Genomic DNA, 12,846 nt, shown 5'->3' with positions numbered 1-12,846 from the left:
ACAAAGGAGCATGGGGGAGCTCATGACCATAATGAGGATGGTATTAACACAGCCCCAAATGATCCACAATGGCTCAAAAGTGATATGGTGCAGAAATATTTAGACAGAATAAAGGTGAATAAAGGTGGATAAAGCACCTGGACCAGATGGCACCCACCCACGCATCCTAAAATAATAGAGCGCTGTAATTTAAAATTTTTAGGGACTCGTTAAATCGGATTTCCACTCAAGCTGTCACAGCCGGGTGCCCACACTGGAGAGTATGTGTTTATTAAAAGTCAGCAGCTACACTTCTTGAAGCTGGTAACTTTTAATAAACTCAAAAGCCAGTGGAACTTTGCTTTAAGGACTGGAATAGTACCACTTGATTCGCATAGGGCCAATGTGTTGCCTATATTTAAAAAGGGATCAAAGTCTTTGCCAAGTAACTATACACCTGTTAGTTTAACTTCTATAGTCGGGAAGATACTGGAGAGTTTAATAAAAGACCACATAGATGAGTTCTTGCTGTAAAAAAATATTTGAAGCAATAGACAGCATGGATTCATGAAAGACAGAAGTTGTCAAACAAACCTGATTTCTTTTTATGAGGAGGAAAGTAAAACCTTGGACAGAAAGGTGGCTGTGAACGTAGTATACTTGGATTTTGCAAAAGCATTTGACACAGTTCCCCACACATGGCTAATGTGTAAGGTAAAGTCTACAGGCTTGGAAAGATCAGTTTGTACATTAATTGAAAATTGACTAAAAGATAGAATTCAGAGAGTAGTGGTTAATGATTCTTACTCTAAATGGTCTAAGGCGATCAGTGGTGTACACCATGGTTCAGTGTTGGGACCCTTACTTTTTAATACCTTTATAAATGATATAGGGTCTGGGATTAAAAGTACCATTTCAGTCTTTGCAGATGACTTCAAGCTTTGCAGTGGAATAACTTCCTTACAGGATGTCTCCAACTTACAAGCTGACCTCAATGCACTGTTTCTATAGGCAACTATGTGGCAAATGAGGTTTAATGTTGATAAATGTAAAGTTATGCACTTGGAGGTTAAGAATATCTTCATACATACTAGGGGTAATAGAACTGGGGGAATCCATAGCGGAACAGGATCTGGATGTTCTGGTGGATCCTAAGCTTAACAGCATGCAATGCCAAGCTGCAGTTTCCAAAGCAAGCAAAGTCCTTTCTTGTATTAACAGAGGTATGGACTCCAAAGATATAATTTTGCCACTGTACAAATCATTAGTACAACCTCATCTGGAATATGCAATTCAGTTTTGGGCACCAATTCTCAAAAAGGATATAGGGGACGTGGAGAAAGTGCTGAGAAGGGCAACCAAACTAATAGGAGGGGTCCATATAGTAAAATTGGTGTTGAGTTATTAATTTTAAAGGTCAACACAGAGGACAAGTGGGCACATTTTAAGCCCAGAATTGTGCAGCTCTATTGTGAACATTTATAAATGGCAGAGGTAATATTTGCTCTACCAAGGAGTACATCATGGAAGCAGCAATGCAAGGCAAAACATATTTCCAAATAATTTTCTCTATTGTAATTCTTAACTTTATAAAAGCTGTTCATTTTTACACTATTCAAAAATTGGCATCAAATGCATACAAGAGGAAACAAAATAAGTGTTAACTTGTTAAAATAATAGCATTAACACTGCATGATTTTCCCAGATTACAGCACAGCAGAAAGTCATTGATGGTCTTTTGGTATAATAATTTTCTGGATAAACAGAAGGATCAATTAGGCTGCATTCACACTTGAGCGTACCGTTTTTTACCGCGATTTTACCGCGAATTTTACCGCGATTTTTTCAGTCGTTTTTCATTGACATCTATCAAAAACGCTGGTAATCAGCCCAAAAAGAAGCTCATGTACTTTTTTCAGCTACAGGCGTTTTGCAAAACGCTCAGATGTGAACAGGGGCCATTTAAATGAATGGGGTTTTACTTGTTGGGCGTTTTGGAAGCGTTTCTTTTGAGCATTTTTGGAGCTGAAAACGCCCAGGTGTGAATGGAGCCTTACTGTATGTTACCAGTTATTGAAAAATAAGGACAGAAAGCAGATAACTAGGTGCACACTGAGAAATTGAATCTGATTATACAATATATACTAGTCTCTATAAATTATCAATGGCCTCTAAGACCAAAGATTTGTTTTCTTATACACATACGTTCGTATAATATTTATCTGCAGGAGTTTAACCACTTAAGCCCCGGAAGATTTTACTCCCTTCCTGACCAGGGGGTTTTCTGTGATTTTTTACTGCGTGACTTTAACGGACAATTGCGCGGCCGTGCGACGCTGTACCTAAACGTCTTTTTTTTCCCACAAACAGAGCTTTCTTTTGGTGGTATTTGATCACCTGTGCGATTTTTTGATCATGCGCTATAAACAAAAAAAAAGAGCATAAATTTTGCAAAAACAACAATATTTTTCACATTTTTTTATATGAAATTCCCCAAAAAAAATGTAAAAATCTATTTTAACATTTTCGGCCAATTTGTTTTCTGCTACATATGTTTGGTAAAAAAAAAAAAAAAATCACAAAAAGCAAATTTTGATTGGTTTGCGCAAAAGTTATCGCGTTTACTAACAAAGGGAAAGATTTTTGTCATTTTTGGTGTTTTTTTTAACGTGTAATGGCGGCGATCTGCGATTTTTTTTGCGGGACTGCGACATTGCGGTTGACAGATTGGACCCTTGACTGACACTTTTGGAATTACCAGTGACATTACTGCAGTAATCAGTGCTATACATATGCACTGTTACTGTAAAAATGACACTGGCAGGGAAGGGGTTAACTGTATTGGAGAGGGAGGGGTTAAGTGTGTCCTAGGGGCGTGCTTCTAACTGTGATGGGACAGGTCTACAATTGTAAAAACAGAGATCAACGGTTCTACATAGTAGAACCGTCTGATCTCCATTTTTACACAGGGGAGAATGACAGGCGGCTTTTTTACATGAGCCGCCCGCCTTTCTCCCGCTCTACCGACGATCGTAGTCACACGCGCTGACTCCTCAGTGAACGAGCCAGGGCGGGCGCACGCCCGCTATTGGCTCACAAGCCGGTCACAGGCTAGTGACGTATATATACGTCACTTTGCCTGGCCGGAGCTGACCGCCGCAGTATATCTACTTGCGGCGGTCGGCAAGTGGTTAAAGAGACAACCAAACCATTCATTTTAACAATCTTCCTGTAAGATCATATATGTATTCAATATATTTTATGCATGTTATATACCTAAAGATATGTATAGAGAAATTCAAAAGCCCCGAGACTGCAGATGGACACCATCTTGTGAAGTCTAACAGTCTCCGAGCTGTGACTCAAGTGTAGTATTTTCCTCCCTTCCTCCTCTGGGAGCTACATAAGAGGGTAAGTAGGGAGGTATGGGGCTGTGATGTGCAAAGTGGGAGAAAGCAAGCATGGAAAACAATTATTCTGTGTGTTTACCAATTTTTAACCTTTATATGCCAGTTCACTCCTGGATGCTATCAAAATGTCTAAAATAAATGAAGTTAAAAAAAAAAATAAATCATTTTTAAAAAAAAGGCTAAAGAAAAAAAAAAAAGACTGTATACAGAGGATATAAAAAGTCTACACACACCTGTTAAAAGGTCAGGTTCCTATGATGTAATAATAAAAAAATAATTGTAGAACTTTTTCCACATTTAATGTGACCTATAAACTGTACAACTCATCCTCTAAGAACTAGGGATGTAGCGGTGTTCAGAATTAGGCAATCACATTCAAATTTAAAGTTAAATAGGAGTCAGTACACACCTGCCATCATTTAAAGTGCCTCTGATTAACCACAAATAAAGTTTGGCTGTTCTAGTTGGTAGGGCTTTCCTGACATTTTCCTAGTTGCATCCTACAGCAAAAGCCATGGTCTGCAGAGAGCTTCCAAAGCATCAGAGGGATCTCATTGTTAAAAGGTATTAGTCAGGAGAAGGGTACAAAATTTCAAAGCATTAGTATACCATGGAACACAGTGTAGGCAGTCGCCATCAAGTGGAGAAAATATGGCACAACAGTGACATTACCAACAGGATGTCTCTCCAAAAATGATAAAAAGACAAGAAGAAAACTGGTCAGGGAGGCTGCCAAGAGGCCTAGAGCAACATTAAAGGAGCTGCAGGAATATCTGGCAAGTACTGGCTGTATGGTACACGTGACAACAATCTCCCGTATTCTTCATATGTCTGGGCTATGGTGTAAAGTGGCAAGATGGAAGCCTTTTCTTAAGAAAAACATCTAAGCCCGGCTAAACTTTTCAAAAACACCTCTGAAGTCTCCCAAAAGCATGTGGGAAAATGTGTTTTGGTTTGATGAAATCAAGGTTGAACCCTTTGGCCATAATTCCAAAAGATGTGCGACACAAAAACACTGAATATCAGCAAAAGAACACCATACCCCACAGTGAAGCATGGTGGTGGCAGCATCATGCTTTAGGGCTGTTTTTTCAGCTGTAACAGGGGTCTTAGTCAAGGTAGAGGGAATTATATACAGTTCCAAATGCCAGTCAATATTGGCACAAAACCTTCAGGCTACTGCTTGAAAGCTGAACATGAAGAGAAACCATCTTCATACATCCAGAACAACAAAGTATTGGCTTCAGCGGAAGAAGATTAAAGTTTTGGAATGGCCCAGGTCAATCTGTGGGGTGATCTGAAGAGGGCTGTGCACAGGAGATGCCCTCGCATTCTGACAAATTTGAAGTGTTTTTGTAAAGAAGAGTGGGTATATTATATTTTATTCACATATTTACATGATGTATTTTATGTATTGTTTTATTAATTGGTAGAGTTACACATTCACCGTCTGATGATTGTAATCCTCATGTTAATTCATATTGGATTCAGTACATATATTTGGCCACTAGATTGAGCCTTTTGAATCTCCAATATCTGGTAGTCTTTTTGCTTTTAGATAAGATTGAATAAATATATTTTATTTTATAGATGTGTATATAGGTATTAATATGCCCATTATTTTTTCTTTTGCTTCATTATTGGTGCAACTAGTAATGCATTTGCACTTTACATTAGGTTAACAATGCACACGGAGGTAGCATTAAGATTGCCCCATCCCTTACATCGCAATGTGCATGTGTGACACTTCCGCCCTCACTTCATTTGATTGGTTTCTGGCGCGGATGCGTCACCGCCTCTGGGGGATTTATTGGTGTGATAGCAGCGTCCGGTAACCACGCCCCGGACGACGTCACTTATGACGAAACCGGTCGGGCGGTATCGGATGCACAGCTGTCACGCCCCCTTGACGCCGGCTTTTCAATCTACACACGTGGGATGCCGCTGTCTGCTTTTGTCTTTTTGACGTGCCTGTTCCAAGTCGACTCACTGCAAGTGCAATCTGTAAATAAACGTCTTATGTGTTTGTAACGGGATTACGCTATGTGCCTCTCATTTCCTTTCATACACATGATATCATCTCTGGAGTCCATAAGCCTTACATGGTGCAGCAGAGCATTCTTGATTTCCTGATTCCTGTAAGATGTGTTACACTGGGTCCTACATCTAAGCGTGTGTGGCCGTTCCATTAAGTTGGAGGCCTCATTCTGGTAAGCTGCCACTTTGATTGTATTATCACGGGTGTATTCCTACCTTACCTTGGGATTCAAGCCTCCCGCTCTGACATCACCTTTCTGGGACTTGTGCTTTGTTATTGGATCACTTATGGACTTTTTGATTTGTGGTTATTTGTTTAAATCATATTTTCACAGATTTGATTACACCAATTTTTATCATTTCTTTGTACATTCAACTCTATTTATCATATACACTGTATGGATATACCATATTTATTAGCGCTGCACTATTTTGGTTTTTTAGTTTGTTGATTTGCTATTGATCAAGCGTACAGCTGCTTTCACCACCATAATTTTGCACATTCATAATTTTGTTTGCTGGTTTTTTTTTGATTTTTATTTTAGTGGGCAAATATTGCCAAGCCAAGATGTGATGCTGATAGAATTCCTACCCAAAAAGACACGAGTGCTGTAGTAGAAAAAAAAAGGGTTTCAACAAAGTATTAGTTTAAAGGCGTGCACACTTGCTTACCTCCACCTAAAATATTTCAGCTTGTTGTTTAATTGAGCTGTACAGTTTATACGTCACATTAAATGTGAAAAAAGTTCTGAAAGGATTTATCTTGGTCTCTTTTTTTTTTTTTTTAAACAGAAACCTAACATTTTAACAGGGGTGTGTAGACTTTATATCATATATATATATATATATATATATATACATACATACATACATACACACACACAAATACGCACACAAACACGCACACTATATTACCAAAAGTATTGGGACACCTGACTTTACACACACATTAACTTTAATGGCGTCTTAGTCCATAGGGTTCTAGATTGAGTTGGCCCACCCTTTGCAGCTATAATAGCTTTAACTCTTCTGGGAGGGCTGTCCACAAGGATTAGGAGTGTGTCTATAGGATAGCTTGACCATTTATTCAGAAGCGCATGTGTGAGGTCAGGCACTGATGTGGAAGAGAAGGCCTCGTTCGCAGTCTCACTCCAATTCATCCCAAAGGTGTTCTATTGGGTTGAGGTCAGGACACTCTGCAGAGCAGTAAAGTTCCTCCACCCCAAACTAGCTCATCTATAAGGTTTTGGATTTCTAAAGGAGAATACCTGTGTGTGCACAACTATTGGGCAACCAGTGTGAAGAATTATGTAACTACATGAAAAAAAAAAAAATTTCCCATCTCACTTGTATATTTTGATCTGTTAAAGTGAGAATAATAAACTAAAATTTTACAAATAAAAAATTTAACATTTCAAAAAAAAATTGAAAAAAAAACAGTGACCAATATAGCCACCCTTCTTTTTAATAACAGTGATAAGCCTTCCATCCATGGAGTCTGTCAGTTTCTTGATCTGTTGACTATCAACTTTTTGTGCAGCAGCAACCACAGCCTCCCAGACACTGTTCAGAGAGGTGTACTGTTCTCCTTCACTGTAAATCTCCCGTTTAAGGGCCCAAAAGTTCTCAGTAGGGTTTAGGTCAGGTGTGGAAGGGAGCCATGTCATTATTTCATCTTTACTGGCTAGCCACGCAGTGGAGTACATCGATGAATGTGATGGAGCATTGTCCTTCATAAATATGGTCTTCTTGAAAGATGCAGACTTTTTGCTGTACCACTGCGAAGTGTCTTCGAATAACTGGCAGTAGGTTTGGGAGTTGATTTTGTGCCCATATTGAACCTGAAAAAGTCCAACGAGCTCATCTTTAATAATACCAGCCCATGCCAGTATCCCATCTCCACCGTGTTGGCCTCTGATTAGAAGTGGAGATCTGTGCCCGTTACTGATCCACCCACGGGCCCATCTGGTCTGTCAAGAGTTACACTCATCTCATCAGTCCATAAAACCTTTGAAAAATCTGTCTTGAGATTTCTTGGCTATGTCTTGACGTTTCAACTTATGTGTCTTATTCAGTGGTGGTCAGGGTTCAGCCTTCATTACCTTGTCCATGTCTCTGAGCACTTAACACCTTGTACTTCTGGACACTCTAGATAGGTTGCAGTTCTGGAATATGACAGGACTGGAGGATAATGGTTTCCTGGTAGCTTCGCGTTTGATTCTTCTCAGATCTTTGGCAATTTGTGTCTTTTTTTCTCAACCCTTTTCTTGCGACCCTGTTGACTATTTGCAACAAAACGTTTGATGTTCTGTGATCAAGCCCCAATATCTTAGCAATTTCAAGAGTGCTGCACCCTCTGAAAGTTTTTTTTAAAATTTTTTGACTTCTCAGAGTTAGTAAATCTCTTTATTGGCCCATTTTTGCCTGAGGAAAAGAAGCTGCCTAATAATTATACACACCTTGATATAGGGTGTTGATCTTAAAACAAAAACACATCACCTGATATGCTCAAAGTGGTTGTAAACCCACTTAGTAAAAATCACGCAATCCCTTGGCTTTCATAATACTAAGTGTTCTGTATGTGTGCTTTATTTATTTTATTTTTTAAAAAGCCGTTCTATATCAAGTCCCAAGCACTGCAGTAATAAGTGCATCTACCAGCGCTTTTTCATTCGCTGCTATGACCATGGAGGAATCACCCTATTGGATGGATCACTTCCATCCGGGACACTAAGGACTGCAGGAATGCTGTCAATGTAACCATGGGCAGCTGGGGTTCTCAGAGACCTTAACCTCCCTGGCAGTATTACCGAGTGTGGCTCGGGGTTAATATACAGTGCCAAAACTGGTAACCCTGAGCCAAACTCAGGATTACCCCACAATCACACTTGGCTTCCTCTGTCCTCCTGCTGTGTGCTCCGGCCGATTCTGGCAACAGTCTCTCGGTTCCCTTCCCTGCAGGCGCCGTGACGCAGGGGGGGTGGAACTGGCAGGAATTTCAAAAATGACAAATGACATGATAAAGTGTAATCTGTTAGGATTACAACTTTGCATCAAGCCATTTCAGCACTGCTTTTCACCTAGTGGCTTTTCCAGTGCCCTTGCCTGTACTTTTGTGGTTCTTTGTGCCTGGAAAATCGAGAACGTGCTTTTAGACGAACTGGAAAACGTCAGCAGTGAATCGGAATGATTTGAACTGAGCGATATTGATTAGTGGGAAAATTTGTCATCAGGTACTGAAAGTGACGACAGCAACGATTCTGCGACTGTGCTCAGCGATGTGAGAACTTGGTGGTCTATTGATTGCGGTACGGATCAGGAAGCGCCCCCAAGATTCCCATTTACTGGAGCACCTGGTATGAAAGCGGACGTTGACAATAACAACCCCCTGGCACACCTACAATTATTTCTGACCGATGAAGTTACTGAAAAAATAGTTACCGAGACAAACCGGTATACAGAGCAGCAATTAGCTAAGCATCGGAAGTTTGCAAGATGCAGAAAGTGGGAACCAGTGACCAAAGATGACATTTGGAAATTTCTGGGCCTAATAATTTTTCAGGGAGTGGTCGGGAAACCCCTGCAGAAGTGTTATTGGACAACCAATACATTACTTGCCACTCCATTCTTTGGCACGGTCATGTCAGAGTACAGATTTTCCTCATAATGAAATATCTCCACTTCGAAAACCATGAAGAATTTGATAAAACGACTCATCCTGCACCAGAACCGAGAAAAAATTGGGAAGTATATCAAAGGATTCTACCGAATTTTCAACTGAGCTATGTGCCAGAAAGGGACATCCGTATAGATAAAAGTCTAGTGGCCTACAAGGGAAGGCTCAGCTGGGTGCAATACATTGCATCAAAGAGGGTACAATTTGGTGTAAAATCCTACATGCTATGCAAATTGTCAACTGGCTACATTTGGAATTCAGTGATTTACACTGGAAAAGGAAGAAAATTTGATAAAAAATACAGCAATTATGGAATGGCAACATCTTCTGTTCTTTCAAATATTGAGCCATTGCTAAATCAACTTTTATACATCTCCTGAACTTTATGAGGTTCTACTGCTAAACAAAACTGATGCCTATGGAACTGTAAGGGCTAACTTGCAAGACATGCCGCCAATGTTTGGCAAAGAGAAGCTAGACAGGAGCAATGGTTGCCTGGTAGAAAGGCAAAATGATGGCACTGCAATGGCGGGACAAGAAAGACGTGTGCTTAATGACTACAGTGCCTAATAACTCCACTGTTATGATACACATGAAAGGTGGGAAAGAAGTCATGAAGCCACAAGTAGTGATAAGACTACAACACTATGGGAGGTGTCTACAGATCCGACCAAGCAATGGCATTCTACCCAGCAATGAGGAAACAGCAAAAGAAGTACTATAAAAACTTCAGACATCTTCTTGAGCAAACCTTGTGGAATGCTTACATACTGCTCAAAAAAAGAGTGACAAGCCTGTGATTCAGTCGCACTTCATTTGGAAAGTTGCCCAACATTTCTTTCTGAATCACCAAACACCATCAATGGTTGTGAGAACAGATATGGATGTTGTGCTGTTGCATTGTCAAGCCAGGAAAGCCTGACTGGTCGTCACTTCATGGACTACATCACACCAACTGAGAAAATGTCAGCATCTACAAAGGATGTGTGTGGTTTATTGCTCGAAGAGAGATGACAGTGGAAGGAAAATAAGAACGGAAACCAGATTAATTTGTCCCGATTGTGACGGACTTTGTGCAGTCCCATGTTTCAAAATCTTTCATACCCGAGATGTGTATTAAACCATTATTACAGTGACTAGTAATATTGCACCCCTTGTTTGTACACATTTTAGTGTTTTTGGCTTGATATTATTGAATAAAATTTATTATTATAATTTATGATTTCGTGTTTCAACCTTTATCATACCCGGGATATCTACTAGACTCTTGTTTGGACAGATTTAAGTGAGTTATTCCTAAGAATTACAGGCCTAAAATATACAAGTTTTCCATGCAAAACAATGTACCGATTTGAGATTCAAAATTCTGACCATAGGTGTGCACAGCCTATGGCATTAGGGTGTGCACCTCAAAGCTCAAACACAAGTGTGTGTAAATAAATGTTTTCTGGGCCGTGAACATACCCAACCCGCCCACTCAAACTTAGTTGCAGTACTAGAAGAAAGCAAAGAGGAGGGAGGGTCCATCTTGGGGATGTTCCCGCAGTCCTCCTGAGAGCTGGGAGTGCCTGAAATTGCTGGGGGAAGAGGTAGGGGCATTAAATTTGTCTCGATAATGTGCATATAATTTAAGACAGTTGGCAACTATGGGCGATTAGGGTGTGCCCAGGCACACCCTGTGCGCACGCCTATGATTCTGACATAATCAGACCTTTAGGGAGGTTAAACCGTATCACAGGAACCAAGAGAACTTAGTAAGTGTAAATAAGAGCTCAAGATTTGAAAAAAGTTTACAATGGACAATCAGAGTTAGGGCTCATGTCAAGGGGCACTTTCCTATGTTTGCTGTGCATTTGGAATGCACCTCACATGCAGGTCAGCAAAATCTTATTAACTTGAATTGAGTAGTACACATGGCAGTTCACTGGCTGCATTTATTTGGACACAGATTGTCCTACTGAGGTGTATTTGAACTGCATGCAGGTCAAACACAGCCCTTTATTGTCAAATGCTGTGTTTGCCATTTTGAATGCATACATTTGCATTTGAAAAGCATCTGATAAGAAAGCTCATCGGCATGATCCCCAGACAATATTTACAGCTGTGAAAAAAAAAAAAAAAAAAATTCAACAGCTCCGAATGCCAAGTGTACACAGAACAATCCCTCTTGAAAAGCACTACCCCTGCCAAGGGAGACCATAAACTTTCAAAATTACACTATGCAAAATAAGCCAACGTCTAGGTTTGAGTTAAAGATTTGACATGCTTTTGTTCACTTTGGAACCACTTCTCTGTCCATACAAGTCAATGTGAAAAAAAAAAAAAAACACAGCATGGAACAGGTTGCTGCAGCTTAAAAGGAGGTCAATTGCATACAAAGCTTTCAATTAACTTTGAATGGTTTCTGAAGCTTTTCAAAATCATTTCCAATGCAAGCAAAATGCACTTGAAAACTGCAAGCTAAATTTGGCCTGTTAGGACAAGCCTAAAAAGCCCCTTAAAACAGGACCTAAAAGAACCCATGAAAGTTCCAAGAGCAGTAATACTTTACATATCCACGTTGCTGGTTGATTTTACAACAAGCTTTAAACACTTGCACTGACCAAATTAAGAAAAGACCACCATGACATTACGGGAGTTATGAGCATTTTAGTCTAAATCTGAAACCCAAATGATTTTGGGACAGACAACATTAACTAAAAACTTTTCCTTTGCTCTGTTAGTACACAAAGATTATTTAAAGTGCAAAATGTATTATTGGTAAACAAAATTTAGCACCCTACAATACTGCTTTAGTGATTGCCTAAACAGTTGCTAGCATGTGCCCACTGCAGATTATGGTAAATCAGACCACCTCCCTCTTTCTACTTTTCACATAAGAGGTTATTCATAGGAGATTTTTACTTTTTTTTTCATAGCCCCAGTCACCCACAGCCTCCTGAGATCCTCATTTTCAGCATTCCAGGAGACATTGGGACAATATTCTGTGAATGCATTGAATCACAGGTGACAAATATGGTGGCACGGGATCCAAAAAGCAGCAGCAGACTTCAGCATAACAATGATTGATTCACTGGCATGCAAGTATGGGTTTTGAGGATAAACCAGCAAACAAGCTGAGGGGATATAAAAAAATAACCACATGGTATTAACTTACCGGCCAGAAGAAAGGTTATAAGGCAGGTTTCCTTAGGCATGTAAAGCTTGAGTCTAGACCCACTGAACACGTACTCTACAATGGCTTCTGAACGCCCAGCCCTTTGCAGGAAGGGAAGAAATTGTTTTGCCTTTTGAGTGTCCTGCAAAGAAACACACATTAATTAAAATGGCTGCAGATATGGAGAGCATTATAATCAAAGAATAAGACCTTCATATGACTGTCATAGCCAAATGTATTTGTGTAAACAAAATAACTACTAGAGGAAGGAGAAAAAATGTAGACATCTTAGGCAATCGGTATCTACTAATTAGTCAAGGGTAATATTAGCAACTGACAGCACAAAAGCTCAGGTTCAGGGCAGCTGTCAAAGTACACTGTTGGCCTATCACAAATGCTTAAGATGCCACCCACCTGACAGGAGAAAAAGTCAACACTGTTCACCTTTGTTAGAAAAAAAATATCAACTTTTATTCCATAATATTGTGTACTATAAACTCACAACAGTTGGGGTTAAATCTTGACACTCCTATTGCAAAAATAAATGCTAATAATGATCTCTTATCAAATCCAAGGAAACATCAGCT

The 12,846-nt window shown here is 39.8% G+C and overlaps 1 protein-coding gene across 1 annotated transcript in view; it reads right to left on the bottom strand.

Moving 5' to 3' along the window:
* The window catches only part of SND1 (staphylococcal nuclease and tudor domain containing 1), a 967,943-nt gene that overhangs the window by 482,399 nt on the left and 472,698 nt on the right, over window positions 1-12,846 (bottom strand). The window contains exon 15 of the mRNA XM_082257077.1: window positions 12,260-12,401. Coding sequence (XP_082113203.1) covers window positions 12,260-12,401 — 142 coding nt within the window. The remainder of the gene's footprint in view (window positions 1-12,259; window positions 12,402-12,846) is intronic.

Source organism: Pelophylax lessonae (assembly GCF_965119305.1).
Source record: "Pelophylax lessonae genome assembly, chromosome: 4".
In the NCBI taxonomy this organism is placed as follows: domain Eukaryota; kingdom Metazoa; phylum Chordata; class Amphibia; order Anura; family Ranidae; genus Pelophylax; species Pelophylax lessonae.
Note: the sequence above shows the minus strand (reverse complement) of the source record. Positions and strands in the feature narration are given on the sequence as shown.